This window comes from Heterodontus francisci, chromosome 1, assembly GCF_036365525.1.
Source record: "Heterodontus francisci isolate sHetFra1 chromosome 1, sHetFra1.hap1, whole genome shotgun sequence".
Lineage (NCBI taxonomy): Eukaryota > Metazoa > Chordata > Chondrichthyes > Heterodontiformes > Heterodontidae > Heterodontus > Heterodontus francisci.
In genome coordinates this window covers 121,136,860-121,153,741 of record NC_090371.1, presented here as the reverse complement: position 1 = coordinate 121,153,741, position 16,882 = coordinate 121,136,860, and the positions used below count along the sequence as shown (strand labels likewise).

The 16,882-nt window shown below is 44.2% G+C and overlaps 1 protein-coding gene across 4 annotated transcripts in view; it reads left to right on the top strand.

Annotated features, from left to right (window-relative positions):
- The window catches only part of cep135 (centrosomal protein 135), a 213,324-nt gene that overhangs the window by 87,338 nt on the left and 109,104 nt on the right, over positions 1-16,882 (top strand). For 3 of the 4 annotated variants that reach the window (XM_068035035.1, XM_068035028.1, XM_068035019.1), the window contains exons 9-10: positions 3,419-3,484; positions 14,201-14,351. In XM_068035035.1, coding sequence (XP_067891136.1) covers positions 3,419-3,484; positions 14,201-14,351 — 217 coding nt within the window. The remainder of the gene's footprint in view (positions 1-3,418; positions 3,485-14,200; positions 14,352-16,882) is intronic. The other variant, XM_068035029.1, reaches the window with a different exon arrangement.

Below are 16,882 nucleotides of genomic sequence, written 5' to 3'. Positions count from 1 at the left end.
GGAAGGCCGCCAAGTTCAAAGCGTGCTGCCTCGTGTGTGGCTTGTGAATAAAATCCAGCACTAGTTGTGCAGCACCTTGCAAGAACTTCAGTGTTAGGGATTTTGTCCTGCCACTTCATGTTGCAGATAGATCTTAAGCAGCGAAGGTAGAATGTATCTAGTTGCTTTATGTGATCCTGTAGGTTGGCCATGCCTCACAGCTAGAGAGCAATGATGTGGGAACCACTGCCTGCCAGACTTCATGCTGTTTCCAAAGCCTGTGTCTGAGCCTGCTGAATGCTGAACTTGCTTTTGCCAGGCGATGGGTGATTTCATCGTCCAATGTGGTGGTGTTGGAGAGGATACTCCCAAGATAGCAGAACTTCTGAACTGAGTTGAGGGGTGTATTGTTGATTGTGACTATGGGGTCTTGGAGTTTGTAGCCAGGGGCAGGTTGGTATAAGATCTCTGTTTTTTTCAGGCTTATTGTAAGGCGAAGCATTCTGACGCTTGGGCAAAACGGTCAACAAACAGCTGGATGTCCTCCGGAATGTATGCTAGGAGAGCACAGTCGCCGGCAAGCAAGAGTTCACTTATTAGCTGTTCTTTGATCTATGTGCGAGGCTTGAGCCTTTGCAGAATGAAGAGGTTGCCATCTGTCCTGAGTTGAATGCATACTCCTATGTCGAGATCTTTGAGTATATACAAGAGCATGGCCGAAAAGTCGATGGCAAACAGAACTGGAGCCATTACACAGCCTTGCTTGGTGCCATTGGTGACAGAAAAGGCATCTGATAAGGCACCAAAACCTGTATGAACATTGAGTGACCCTGGCTCTGATTCACCCTCATTAGATTCCTTGACTAACAGGCATCTTGGTCGCCACTTGTCCCAACTCCAATTCTGATTGGTCTGTTGTCACGTCAGTCCTTTTTATATTTTTGCAAATTTCTCACAGACCCCGGTTGAGAACCCCTGCTCTATAAGGTGCACTTTCTCACACAGTCCCCTCCAGATTCAACTCCTTTTTTATGTTCCAGTACTTACAGAATTGTAAATGGCTCCCTTTGCTTCGGCACCATTGCTGTGCTCAAGACACCCATCCTAGACTCTGCACTCCAACCACTGCTCCTTTTCTATCTCTCAAATGCACCTCTTGCTCAGTGCTCACCACTACCACAATTCCCTACTCATATCCCTTCAGTCAGTTTTTCCCTTGTCTACACCATAAATGTTGCAAATCAAAGGCGCTAATTAAATCTTTGTGCATGCAGCTGCAGTGCATTATCCTTTCTGTGGTCCTTCTACACATTAGTTGGAATTTTATGAGCCCTGCGGGGGTGGGGGGGTGGGTGGCGGTTGGTGATGCCTATTAAATTGCGAGGGTTGTCAGGGGGTGAAGTGCCCATCGTCTTCCCAACACGTGGAATTTAGTCTGGGGCGGGGAACGCTGAGGATTGCCTTCCCACCCAGAGACCAATTGAGGCGTTTAAGTGGATGGCCACTTAAGGACCTCTTCACGCCACCACTGGCATTTTACCAGCGCAGGGTTGCCTGTGCCATGTGCGAAAGCTGCCCAGTAACTCCAGGTGACCGCCATGTGGGGTGGGGGGGCCCTCCTCCGTGGGCAATCTGTGGCCCACAGAGGGCTTCCAGTGGCAAAGGCCATCCCTGTGTCACCACCCACACCCCACTTCTTCAACTACCCATAACCCCACCCCTCGATGGGGCTCGGCAGACTGGCCCCAGTGAGCCTGCCCCACTTAGCTGAGGGTCCAGGCTTCAGCGCTGCTCCTGGTCCCAGGCCACTGGTCCTGGTGGCGCTACTGGTATTGTTGAGCTGCTGGCCTTCATTGGCCATCAGCCCTTGGGGGCAGGATCTCTGTCTTGAACAGAATGTGGACCCTGACGCAGGCAGTTAATTGACTGCCTGCCATAGAATTCAGCTGGGGGTCTAAAACAGGGCCAAGCCGGAGGTACCACCCCACGCCTTCCGGCCTATCGCCTGGACCCCTGCTATCGGGGTAAAATCCAGCCCATTGTTTCACCCCTTTCCTCCCTAGGCCATCTCTTCAAGGCTTCGTGGTTCCACTCTTACCTTACCCAACACAGCCAGTGCATCTCCAGCAATGGCTTCTCCTTCCACCAAATCATAGTGACTTCTAGAGTGCTCTAAAGTTCTATCCTTGGTCTCCTCTTCCTTATTTACAGATTGCCCATTGGAAACACCTCTGGTTTCCATATGTATGCTGATCCCACCCAACTCTCTCTCCATGATATACATGCCTGTCTAACATCAAGTTACAGATAAGCCAAAACCACCTCCAATTGAACACTGGGAGGGCTAAAGCCATTATATTCAGCTGCCATCAAAAACACAGTACCCTTGTCACTGATGAAATTCTCTGAGGTTGCATGTCCATTCTGAATCGGACATTGCATGATTTTAATAACCTGCTTAACCTAAAACTGAACTTCATATTCCATATCCTATCTGTCCCTACAATTGCTTTGTTTTGGCCTCCATGGCATTTCCCAACTCCTGCCTTTCCTTGTTTCCATCACCGCTGATTTATTCAAAAACCTACACTGCTGCTAGATTCAACTTCTCAATGCCTTGGCCACCTCCACCCTTTACAAACTCCTAAAAATCGGCCACCTGCATCCTGTTTTTTCTCCCATTAATCCCAATGACCTCCATTATCTCCTTGTCACCTAATGCATCAAATCCAGAATCCTCTCCTTAATCTGCAAACCTCCTATAAACTCAGCCCCACCCCCATCCTACCCCAATCTTTACAACCGTCTCCAAGTTCATGGACCATGGTCTTTGGGCCTACAATTCTGATCTCCAGTCCCATTACTTCACTGGTGGCAGAACCCTCAATGTTCTGAACATTTTCAGTAGCATAGTGGTAATGTTACTGGACTAGTAATCCAGAGGCCCGGACTAATGTTTTGTCAACATGAGTTTAAATCCCATCGCAGCAGCTGGGGGAATTTAAATTCAGTTAATCAATAAATCTGGAATAAAATGCTAGTCTCATTAATAATAATCATGAAACTGCTGGATTGTCATAAAAACCCATCTGGTTTACTAATGTCCTTCACAAGAGGAAATCTGTTGTCCTTAATTGGTCTGGCCTACATGGGACTCCAGACCCACAGAATGTGGTTGAATCTTAACTGCCTTTGAAATGGCCTAGAAAGCCACTAGTTCAAGGACAATTAGGGATGGGCAATAAATACTGGCCTTGCCAGTGACGCTCACATCTCAAGAATGATTTTTTAAAATCAATAGTTTGGTTTGGAGACTGGTTGATGGATCTTTGCTTGTTTGACACCTGGCTGACAGAAGAAGGTGTGGAGTTGCCCAATTTCCATGAAGCATGGGGAATGGCATCACGAAGAATGAAGTAATCTACCTTTATCCTTGCAGGATGAAATCCAGAAGCAGCACAGAGAACTGGAAGGATTTGAAGAAACAATAGCTAAACTGACCAGAGTAAGTCACTTTCTTTATATTATAAGCCCATGGAAGTTTGAGTAGTGGGGAAAATCTTGCATTCTGTATTTGATCAGTGTTCTGAAGATGCAATTCTCATTGGCTGAATGTTCCACTTGTATACTCAGGAAGGATTCATTGCAAATGCTCCAACATAGCTAACAGTAACTCCCTTTAGTACATCAATAGAAATAGAGTATGTTTTGATACAGATGGGCCTGTAGCACCCCTGCACATCCTGTGTCCATTTTTAAAAGACTCATGTTATTTTGCTTTTCGTTCCAATTCTCAGCACTATTTTTGATACTACTAATTCCCCACAGATAGTAGCAAGGGCAACTATTCACTACTCACTTTTTTCAGCCCCCTTGCATGAAGTCCATTCAGACTTGAGCCTGTCTTCCTGTTAACTTCCTCAGTCTATTATGACTGTCTTAGCTGAAAATGTTAATCTTGTAATGCCTTCTCCACAACGCTTTGCCCAACCCTATCACCACCAGAATTCATCTTCAGTGCAGAATAGATTGCCCATGGTTGTCTCTGTGATTGTGAAAAAGAAGAATTTGTTTCGTGTGCTAGTCGGTTGTCCATGGCATTGCACATGGGGAGTCCAGACCAAATAAGCTGAAGTAGAATTGGATGGCAGGGAATAATTGGCCACAACAAACAGATGAAATTCAGTCCACATATTAAAGTCATGCATTCTATTCTGTCCTTATTTTTTGTGAATTAAGAGTAGGGTTATTGGGAGCATTGAAGTTTCTTTGCAGTACAGGCTGAATAGTTAGGAGACTCAATTACAGCACGAGGCATTTTTTTTTATTTGTTCATGGGATGTCAGCGTCGCTGGCTATGCCAGCATTTATTGCCCATCCCTAATAAGATGGTGAGCTGCCTTCTTGAACTGCTGCAGTCCTTGTGGTGTAGGTACACCCACAGTGCTGTTAGAAGGGAGTTCCAGGATTTTGATCCAGCGACAGTGAAGAAACGGCGATATAGTTCCAAGTCAGAATGGTGTTTAGCTTGGAGGGGAACTTGCAGGTGGTGGTGTTCCCCTGTATCTGCTGGCCTTGTCCTTCTAGGTGGTAGAGGTCACGGGTTTGGAAGGTGCTGTCGAAGGAATCTTTTTAATTTGTGCAGTGCATCTTGTAGATGGTACACACTGTGCTGCCACTGTGCGTTGCTGGTGAAGGGAGTGAATGTTGAAGGTGGTGACTTGGGTGTCAGTCACGTGGGCTGCTTTGTCCTGAATGGTGTTCTTGAATGTTGTTGGAGCTGCACTCATTCAGGCAAGTGGAGAGTATTCCATCACACTCCTGACTTGTGCCTTGTAGATGGTGGACAGGCACTGGGGAGTCAGGAGGTGAGTTACTCACTGCAGAATTCCTAGCCTCTGACCTGCTCTTGTAGCCACGGTATTTGTGGCTGGTCCAGTTCAGTTTCTGATCAATGGTAACCCCGAGGATGTTGATAGTGAGGGATTCAGCGATGGTAATACCATTAAACATCAAGGGGAGATGGTTAGATTCTCTCTTGTTTGAGATGGTCATTGCCTGGCACTTGTGTGGCACGAATGTAACTTGCCACTTATCAGCCCAAGCCTTGATGTTGTCCAGGTCTTGCTGCATCTGGGCAAGGACTTCTTCATTATCTGAGGAGTTTACAAAGGCAGTTTCCATTTATAAATGTGGACATAGGAATTTAGAATGAAGAATGTTGACAACAGGAAGCAAGAGTTCGTAGACAGAAAATGTGTGCGACATTGTGGTTTTAATAATTTAACTATTCCTTGGTCACTTGATATTATATTGGCTTTCATTGGCTCACTGTTTCCTTTTTGATCTGTTTTCTGCAAATATCTAGAATATATTAAAAAATCTTGTTTCTGTGCCTCTTGACTTTCTATTGTCACATTTTGTCATACTCCTTTTGTTATAAATTTCGATGATCATATTTATAATGGGATTTTGTCTATGTAAACTCACCAGTCAGTTGCAGAATCTGGCTTGGGTTCTGACCATTCTTTCAAAGTGCTTTCTGAACATTTTTTCTGAGCTGCATTTTTCTTTCACAATTAAAATCTCTAATGAGCAAAGGTTTGAAACAAAATTTAAAAAGATTACATATTTCACAATAACGCGACTGAACTCATCTATTGAATTGTCTTTAGTGTGATTTAATGCCTTCATTAATTTTTCACATAAAGGCTTCAGCCTCCCTTAAAAGCTTGGCCTGCAGTTAGTTACCAGTTCAATTTTGAAGACTAATTATCTCACCTGCTCGTTCCTATGAGGCAGCGAGAGACTGGGACTAAACAGAGAGTGGGGCAGAGAAGCAGTTTTATTGCTTATTTTTATTTGACGTCTTTGTTGGAGGGCAGGGGTGGCAGGTGGTGGGAAGACTATTTAACGTTTGCAAGCAATCCAAGCCTCTGAAGGAAGTGGATAGAAAGCCAATATAGGAGGGGGTTGGGGACATGAGAAACAGGTTTCAAATATGGGGCATCTAGTTAACCCTGTCTGTTTACCCAATCCATGTAATTGTTGAACCAGGTCTCAATGACATTTATGATATCACAGCCTCCCTCTCCAGCAAGGATCTCCAGGTCTCCAATTCACAAGACTCCTAGCATTCATATACTCTGAGGCGTTCATTTCTTCTACTCCCTAGACTGATGCACTTATTTTCTAGGAATGGTCTGTATACTCCTCCCACTGCCTGCTTAGTTTAAATCTTCCCCAACTACCTTATTTACCCTCTTTGAAGGGCATTATAAGAGAGATGAACACCAAATTTTGATTAAATACAGTAGCTTCGCAACTTTTAAAAAAAATCATTCATGGCATGTGGGCGACGCTGGCCAGGCCAGCATTTATTGCCCATCCCTAATTGCCCTTGAGAAGGTGGTGGTGAGCTGCCTTCTTGAACCGCTGCAGTCCATTTGGGGTAGGTATACCCACAGTGCTGTTAGGAAGGGAGTTCCAGGATTTTGACCCAGCGACAGTGAAGGAATGGCGATATAGTTCCAAGTCAGAATGGTGTGTGACTTGGAGGGGAACTTGCAGGTGGTGGTGTTCCCATGTATTTGCTGCCCTTGTCCTTCTAGTTGGTAGAGGTCGCGGGTTTGGAAGGTGCTGTCTAAGGAGCCTTGGTGCGTTGCTGCAGTGCATCTTGTAGCTGGCACACACTCCTGCCACTGTGCGTCGGTGGTGGAGGGAGTGAATGTTTGTAGATGGGGTGCCAATCAAGCCGGCTGATTTGTCCTGGATGGTGTCGAGCTTCTTGAGTGTTGTTGGAGCTGCACCCATCCAGGCAAGTGGAGAGTATTCCATCACACTCCTGACTTGTGCCTTGTAGATGGTGGACAGGCTTTGGGGAGACAGGAGGTGAGTTATTCGCCTCAGGATTCCTAGCCTCTGACCTGCTCTTGTAGCCACGGTATTTATATGGCGACTCCAGTTCAGTTTCTGGTCAAGGGTAGCCCCTAGAATGTTGATAGTGGGGGACTCAGCGATGGTAATGCTGTTGAATGTCATGGGGAGATGGTTAGATTCTCTCTTGTTGGAGATGGTCATTGCCTGGCACTTGTGTGGCGCGAATGTTACTTGTCACTTATCAGCCCAAGCCTGGATATTGTCCAGGTCTTGCTGCATTTCTACACGGACTGCTTCAGTATCTGAGGATGGCGCCGAACATTGTGCAATCATCCGCGAATATCCCCACTTCTGCCCTTATGATTGAAGGAAGGTCATTGATGAAGCAGCTGAAGATCGTTGGGCCAAGGACACTATCCTGAGGAACTCCTGCAGTGATGTCCTGGAGCTCAGATGATTGACCTCCAACAACCACAACCATCTTCCTTTGCGCTAGGTATGACTCCAGCCAGCGGCGAGTTTTCCCCCTGATTCCCAATGACCTCAGTTTTGCTAGGGCTCCTTGATGCCATACTCGGTCAAATGCTGCCTTGATGTAAAGGGCAGTCACTCTCACCTCACCTCTTGAGTTCAGCCCTTTTGTCCATGTTTTAACTAAGGCTGTAATGAGGTCAGGAGCTGAGTGGCCCTGGTGGAACCCAAACTGAGCGTCACTGAGCAGGTTATTGCTAAGCAAGTGCCGCTTAATGGAACTATTGATGACACTTTCCATCACTTTACTGATGATAGAGAGTAGGCTGATGGGGCGGTAATTGGCCGAGTTGGACTTGTCCTGCTTTTTGTGTACAGGACATATCTGGGCAATTTTCCACATTGCAGGGTAGTTGCCAATGTTGTAGCTGTACTGGAACAGCTTGGCCATGGGCGCGGCAAGTTCTGGAGCACAGGTCTTCAGTACTATTGCCGGAATATTGTCAGGGCCCATAGCTTTTGCAGTATCCAGTGCCTTCAGTCGTTTCTTGATATCACACGGAGTGAATCGAGTTGGCTGAAGTCTGGCATCTGTGATGCTGAGGACTTCAGCAGGAGGCCGAGATGGATCATCAACTCGGCACTTCTGGCTGAAGATTGTTGCAAATGCTTCAGCCTTATCTTTCGCACTGATGTGCTGGGCTCCCCCATCATTGAGGATGGGGATATTTGTGGAGCCACCTCCTCCAGTTAGTTGTTTAATTGTCCACCACCATTTACGGCTGGATGTGGCAGGACTGCAGAGCTTAGATCTGATCCGTTGGTTATGGGATCGCTTATGTCTGTCTATCGCATGCTGCTTACGCAGTTTGGCACGCAGATAGTCCTGTGTTGTAGCTTCACTAGGTTGACACCTCATTTTGAGGTATGCCTGGTGCTGCTCCTGGCATGCCCTCCTGCACTCTTCATTGAACCAGGGTTGGTCTCCTGGCTTGATGGTAATGGTAGACTGGGGGATATGCCGGGCCATGAGGTTACAGATAGTGGTTGAGTACAATTCTGCTGCTGCTGATGGCCCACAGCACCTCATGGATGCCCAGTTAGTTGTTTAATTGCTAAATGCATTGCTAGATCTGTTCGAAATCTATCCCATTTAGCACGGTGATAGTGCCGCACAACCTGATGGACGGTATCCTCAATGTGAAGGCGGGACTTCGTCTCCACAAGGACGGTGCGATGGTCATTCCTACCAATACAGTCAAGGACAGAAGCATCTGCTGTAGGCAGATTGGTGAGGACGAGGTCAAGTATGTTTTTCCCTCATGTTGGTTCCCCCACCACCTGCCGCAGACCCAGTCTAGCAGCTATGTCCTTTAGGACTCGGCCAGCTCGGTCAGTAGTGGTGCTACCGAGCCACTCTTGGTGATGGACATTGAAGTCCCCCACCCAGAGTACATTTTGTGCCTTTGCCACCCTCAGTGCTTCCTCCAAGTGGTGTTCAACATGGAGGAGTACTGACTCATCAGCTGAGGGAGGGCGGTAGGTGGTAATCAGTAGGAGGCTACCTTGCCCGTGTTTGACCTGATACCATGAGACTTCATGGGGTCCGGAGTCGATGTTGAGGACTCCCAGGGCAACTCCCTCCCTACTGTATACCACTATGCCACCACCTCTGCTGGGTCTGTCCTGCCGGTGGGACAGGACATACCCAGGGATAGTGATTGCAGTGTCTGGGACATTGTCTGTAAGGTATGATTCCGTGAGTATTCCGATGTCAGGCTGTTGCTTGACTAGTCTGTGGGACAGCTCTCCCAACTTTGGCAGAAGCCCCCAGATGTTAGTAAGGAGGACTTTGCAGGGTCGACAAGGCTGGATTTGCCGTTGTCGATTCCGGTGCCTAGGTTTATGCCGGGTGGTCCGTCCGGTTTCATTCCTTTTTATTGAGTTCGTAGCGGTTAGGTCCAACCGAGTGGCTTGCTAGGCCATTTCAGAGGGCATGTAAGAGTTCACCACATTGCTGTGGGTCTGGAGTCACATGTCGGCAGATTTCCTTCCCTGAAGGACATTAGTGAACCAGATGGGTTTTTACAACAATCGATAATGGTTTCATGGCCATCATTCGACTAGCTTTAATTCCAGATTTATTAATTAAATTCAAATTCCACCTTCTGCTGTGGTGGGATTTGAACCCATGTCCCCAGAGAAATACCCTGGTTCTCTGGGTTACTAGTCCAGTGAGAATGCCACCGCCTACCCCGCATGGAATTCCAATAAATGATCCATATTAATCAAAAGATTATCAGACCAATCTTTTCCCATTTTTCTACACATGCACATAGAGACATTGGATTCATACCATAACATTTATGATATATGAACTAGCTGTCCTTTTGACTGTTTCACTCAATCCAGAGTAATCATTAAGCAAACCAATTCAATCACAACAACATGCTGAACATACTGAGTGAAGTGTAATTAACTTCGATTTGGCAGAGTCATCATTGGTGGTTGCACAAGAAATCCACTAACTAACACTACTTTATTTAACAATACCTACGATAAGACAGCTAATACCATTACAGGTTACAATGTGTACTTGGTCAATCAGTGGCGCAGTGGCTAGCACCGCAGACTCACAGCTCCAGCGACCCGGGTTCGATTCTGTGTACTGCCTGTGTGGAGTTTGCAAGTTCTCCCTCTGACCGCGTGGGTTTCCACCGGGTGCTCCGGTTTCCTCCCACAGCCAAAGACTTGCAGATAGGTAAATTGGCCATTGTAAATTGCAATGGTAGGAGAATTATGGGGATGTAGGAGGGAATATGGGATTAATGTAGGATTGGTATAAAATGGGTGGTTGATGGTCGGCACAGACTCGGTGGGCCGAAGGGCCTGTTTCAGTGCTGTATCTCTGAATAATAAAATAAAAATAAATAAAATATTATTGATTGACAAGAGCACAACCATAACCTAAGTGTATCACAGTATCGTTGTCTTTAACAACAACTTGCATTTATTTGGGACCTTTAACATTGTAAAATGTCTCAAGAACTTCACAGGACTATTATCAAACAAATTTGACACCGAGCCAAAAAATCAGATGTTACTGCAGATAACCGAAAGCTTGGCAAAAGAGGGAGGTTTTAAGGAGCCATCTTAAAGGAGGAAAGCAAAGCAGAAGGGTTTAGGGAGGAAATTCCAGAGCTTAGGACCCCAGCAGCTGAAGGCATGGCTTCCACTGGTAGAACAATTAAAATCGGGGATATGCAAGAGGCCAGAATTGGTTAGAATGTGGAACTTGTTCCACAAGGACTAATTATGGCAAATAGCATTGATGCATTTAAGGGGACACAAGTTAAACACATGAGTGAGAAAGGAATAGAAGGATATGCTGATGGGAAGAGATGAAGAGGTGGAGGGAGGCATAAATGTCAGCACAGACTTGTTGGGCTGAATAATAAAAAAAGAAACTGTTTCTAGGTTGCAAATTCTATGTATTCTTGAGTTGTTGAGCTGAAGGAGCTTACAGAAATAGGGAGGTATAAAGCCATGGCTGGGCTGGGTTTTGTTTATATTAGTATCTTGGAGCTATATTCATTGTCCAAGATTACAATACCACTTAAGATGATTAACTTTATAGTGAGTGTTCAACATTTCAAAGAATAAGTTTTGATTTGGCTGTCCCTCTAATACGAACGTTAAACATTCAACATCTTCTCTTCAGTAGATTGGCTGCTGCAGCATTGGGTAATTTTATCTTCCTCTAGGAATCTTGGCTTCTTTGGGGACGTCTGTAGCGAGGTTATCCATGACCACCTTTCTTCAGCAGTCATCTTGTCCTAGTTTAACTAGCTCTGCATGTACATTGCCCCTCTATATTGTAATACTGTCTGGGTTCAGAGACTGAAGTGATTAATAACTGATGCTTTTCTATTTATTTTATGCTTTCCTTCACTATCATTCTCATTGTCCTCCTTAACCTCCTCCATCTGTTCCAAAGTATGTCTCTTTCTGCCTCCTCCCTTCTAACTTACCAGTTTAGATTGCTATGCTCCTTCAATGTAATTATCTGTAATTAATCATTAATTATCCCTCCCTGTATACATTTAAGATTTCCCCCTCCCTTTGCTCACTAGATTAAACCCTCCTCTTGCTCTACTTGCGTAGAGAAGAAATTAATACCAGTTTGGTTTAGGTGCAACCCACCCAGTCTAGACTTTCGCTCTGCTCCCATAGCATCTCAATGCCCTAGAAATCTGAAAACCACCCTTCTACACCATCACTCCTGCTAGTCAGTGATTTGCCTAACTTGCTTTTCCTCAGCTGATCCAGCACACTGCAGTTGGAGCAATCCTGAGATTACTACCATTCTTTTTAGTCTAACACCTAACTCCTCAAACACCCTTCGCAAGTTCTCCATCATGCTCATCTTGATGCAAAATGGAACCATTGATATAATGTTATGGCATGACCGCTCAAGACAAAGCCCCCAATCAAAATATATGATTGTGATTGCGGTGGGAGCAATGCACGGTCAGTTCAGTCCCGTCACTCCTCCGGTCGTATAACATATCCCTTTAAGCTTTCCCAAATCAAAGAAAGCCACAGCCGAGTTGAATAATCTAGTAACCCCCGAAACGGGTGAAGCAAACCAGGTCTCTTTAGATATTAACAAATTAACTGTTTATTAGAAAAACTAAAAAACCTTAAACACTACTAAGGTAAACCAATATCTAAAAATAGAAATAACAGGAACAAAGTGATTATCGACAACGCATCCGGCAGCTGACTTCATCAGACTGGGCCAAACTGCGCACATGCGCAGATTAGCTCCTATTCTCTGCGCATGCGCTGCGTTCCGCATGCCAAGACTGGTTGGTGCATGCGCAGATTACGTCGTCGAGTAACACGTGCAGAGAGTCGGGTTGGGGCAAGCGGGGAGAGAGCTGGGGTGGGGGAAGCGGCGAGAGCGCAACTGAAGACCTTGGTGATGGTGGCGGGTGCGCTCTCCTCCTCCACCCCCACAGGCCCGCCCGCTCGCTCTCAGCACCACCCCCCCCCCCCCCCGGGCCCGCCCGCCCGCTACCCCCCGGCCTGCCCGCCCACTCGCTCCCTCTTGCCATTGTGTACTGCCATATGTTTAGGTTGCCTTCGTGTGATTATTTGAGCAGCGCCATCTTTAGTCCTGGCAGCTGCTGCCGTCGCACAGGCTGCATTTGTGCATGTGCCACTGCAGCGCCACCAAGTGGTAGCGTTGTCAGCAAACGCAGCCTAACAGTAAAGTCCTTGCAGATTTACGCTTCCTGACAAACAGTTCTCTGATTCAAAGTCCACTCGCAATCTTCCAGGGTCCGATGAGGAAAGGAAATCAGTTCTTCATCAATAGGCCATTCAGTAATTCAGCTCAATATTTGAACCTTCAAGCTCTTCTTTCCAGCAATGACCACAGCAGATCAACAATTCACAACCACTTTCAATAGAATCATTCTGACTTAACTTTTAGAATTTTGAGAGGTCAAAATAAACAGTTTAAATTGACTGAGAGATCTCTCCTATTTCCTTCAGTACATGCTGGCAGGACAGTCTGTGTCTAAAACTGTCTCTCAACTGTCTCTGTAAATCCAGTTTTATTTCAGCTAGTTTCAAAGTTAAACGGCAACATTGTATATCCTGTTCTCTGTCTCTGTATGGTTGTTTTCAGGGCAACCAAGATGCACTTTCCGATAACTCCTGAAGCTGGCTTGTTCTCCCTCTCTGTATGGTTGTATCCATAGCAACCAAGATGCACTTTCACTTGGTAACTTCTGAGGCTTGCTGCCTTAAAGAAGTACCAATCTCTTACAGTTGTAAAGGCACACCACATATTTCCCCAAAAAAACCCAACAGGATCATGACAATAATGACTTCATGCTGCTTACAGTTCTTTTTCAAAATCATCTTAACCCACTCCTTTTCGTCATAATTCAATCCTTTCCCAGTGTCACACTTATTGCGATCTATAAAGCAGTATGTGTAATAATGTCACTTGAACAAAGTAAAGAAATATGAAAGAATGTTAATCATAACTCTCTGCTTATTTTTTTAAGCAAAATTTGATGGCAAAGCACCATTTAGGACAGTATTTCAATCTCTGTGGTTCTAATGACATTTATTCTCTGCTCAAGGTTTGCTCAGGCAATTTATAAGGTACTCACAGGGTTATTTGATTGAATTGGTACCTTGTAACTTGCTGTCAACTAACTCTTAACCTATATTTATTACAAGGGTGTGAATCATTTCAACACTCGAGTATAATTCATTGATGTTTTCTTCACTGAAGGGAAAAAGTGCACTTGCACTTGTGGTATGGTAAGTGTTTTGACCACAATTATTCACAATTTTAAAAAAGTAGCCAAAACTTCAGTCACTAATCACATCGATAATGTCCTGCTGATTGTGCACATGGGATTCCCCTGACACCAACAGCAGATTATCAATAAAAGGAGGCAAACCCTAATACTAAAGGTGTATAAGGCCCAAATTTTTATGAATCCTAAGAGATGAAAGTGGCATTCATACATCATGGGGATCTTGGCTTAAGCACCAGTAACTCAGCATCCTACTGTCAATGTAACAAACACTCGAAGTTTCCTCTCTCTAAAGGAATGGCATAGCGAGCATGCTGTGACCAGTTACTGGAGTTTCCTCAACTCATGTCTGTTTTATTGGGACAGATGCTACAATAGACTGTGTGTGAATGTGTTTGGTATAAAGTTTAATTTTAGGATGGCTATCTGGCCGCAATTGTGATTATAACAGTCGAATGAATACTGTGATTTGATTGCTAGATAAAGTATTGAACTCTTTTTCTAAGTGTGATTATATACTGTTCCAGGAATTGACTGCAACACATAATGACAACACCAAGCTTCAAGAAGAGTTGCAGTGTAAATTGGAAGAAAATAATACTCTGACTGATTTTATAAATCAAGTTAAACAGGAAAAGCAAAGGCTGATTGATCGAGTTGATAAACAAGTAGCAACAGGTAGCCATAGATCAAGTATGAAAATTGAAGTATCATATTTCCTAATTCTGTCTGTACATCTGAAATAGTAAACATTATAGATTGCTTTGAGTTCCTGTAATTACTAAATGCTAGTATTTTCTTTTTATTTATTGTATTTGTTTGTAGTTGCTTCTAATTTGGTTTAATTTCACTGAATTTGCCTTGTTGGTGTTTTAAATACATATAGAAATAGCATGGTCTAAAATTAACTTTGTTAGTTTGAAAAAAAGACAGTCGTTTTCTTTCTCTTGCCCCTCTAGTAGCATAAAGTCTGTTGATTGTGACCTTGAACAATTTCTTTAAAGCATTTGTATCACAAAGTACATTTAATATCACAAGTCTTCTAGTCTTGAGGATACTGTGGCTAATATGAAAGCTAACATCAATAATTCTCTAAGTTAACATTTTTACTAGTAGTTTAATAAATAGTACTAAGTATCTTTAAAATGCAGTTAAACAACTTGCATTTATATAAAATCTTTAATGTAGCAAAACATGCCAAGGTGCTTATAAAAGAGAGTTATCAGTAAAAATTTGACACCGAGCACAAAAAACAATATCAGGAGAGATAACCAAAGGTTCGGTCAAAGAATTAGGTTTTAAGGAACATCTTAAAGGAGAAACGAGAGAGGCAGCGAGGTTTAGGGTGGGAATTCTACAGTTTTAGGGCCTTGGCAACTGAAGGCAAGGCTGCCAATGGTGAAGCAATTAAAATCGGAGATGTACAAGCTGCGAGAATTAGAGACTGCAGAGATCTCAAAGGCTGGAGGAGGTTGCAGAGATTGAGAGGAGTGAGGCCATGGAGGGATTTGAAAACAAGGATGAGGATTTTAAAATTAAGACGTTGCTTAACCGGGAGCCAGTACAGGCCAGCAAGCGCAGGGGTGATGGGTGAAGGGGACTTAGTGCGAGTTCAGATACAGGCAGCAAAGTTTTGCATGAGCGGAGGCTTATTTATGGTGCAAGGTGGGAGGCCAGCCAGGATAGCATTGGAATAGTTAAGTTTAGAGATAATAAAGGCATGTGTTACGACCTCAGTGAGATTGTTAACATTAAAACATGAGATATGAACCCCCAGACTACTTTAAGGAAGTACACAACAAGATTTCACGTTTTAAGACTTTTACTACAACAGAGGAGACTGAACTGGCATTGCAGGAAGATGACCACGCTGTCTGGTTGTCTGAAACTTTCTTTGGGAAATTAGAGGACATGGGGGAAATTAGAAAAGAGACCCTCCTCACAGTACATAGAAAAAGGACACAAAAATGTCCCAAATTGAACAGCACTTATGTGACTCACCAGAACACACAAAGTGAGGTCAGGGTGGATCTACCCACTGTAGAATCCAATGATTAGGGCTCAAGCCCAAAGCTAATCAAATCCCACAATTTCACTTCAGAATCTAGCAAGAGCAAGGGCCCAGAGGAAATCTCTAGACACCTCACAGGGGCTTAAAACCAATTTATTATCCAATACCACCATAGGGAGAGAAATTAGCAAGATACTGGAACCTGAAGGATTAGAACCATGTGTCTCAGAAACAGCAGCTTAGGGGTTAAAGCATGCAGGAGAACTTGCCCTAAACAATCATGGAAATTTGCAGACACTAAGCTTCCCCAACAACCCAGGTTATTACAAATTGATACTAAAGAAACTTTAAACCCATTGGACAACACATATCCATCCCAGACAAACTTCAAGGGAAAAAAAGGCAATTAAATCAGAGAAAAAAAAGACAAGCTGCAACAATTCTTAGATTATTGCTGAAAATAGAGACTTCTTGTCGAAGCTTTTCGTCTTGCACTCATCAGGACAATCCGCAAGAATGCCAATGTAACAACTTTATACTGTATGAGAAGAGAGTGCTGATTGGTTGGCAAGTGAACTCTGATTGGTAGACGCCATGGAGAACGCCAGTTTATGGTGACTGACAGTTAACTGCCAAGCTTTTTTTGAAATTTAAACCAGGCAGCTCGTCTCTGATTGGCCAAGGCATTGCCCTGAGGAATGAACTAGTAAATGTCTTTTATTTATTTTGTTTGGCTGAAACAGGTGCAATGTGTGTACATGTTCTTTCTGTCTGCAAAGTACAGGGCCCTATGTATTAATATGTGTAGCTTCCAGTAGGCGCAAATGTGCCACACTGCGAGTCCGACTGACAATCTTAAATTGTACACACATTGCGCCTGTTTCAGCTAAACAAAATAAGTGACAGCCAATTGCTGAATTCTTAGCACAATTACACTGACAACCAATTTAATGACAGCCATTCACTGGTTCATTCCTCGGCAATGCCTTGACCCATCAGAGTCAAGCTGCCTGGTTTAAATTTCAAAAAAAGCTCGGCAGTTAACTATCAGTCATCGTAAACTGGTGCATTCTCCATGGCAATGCCTCTACCCATCAAAATTCACTTGCTAACCAATCAGCTTTCTTTTCTCATACAGTATAAAGTCGTTTTCCCTTACATTGGTATTCTTTCAAATTGTCCTGATGAGTGCAAGACG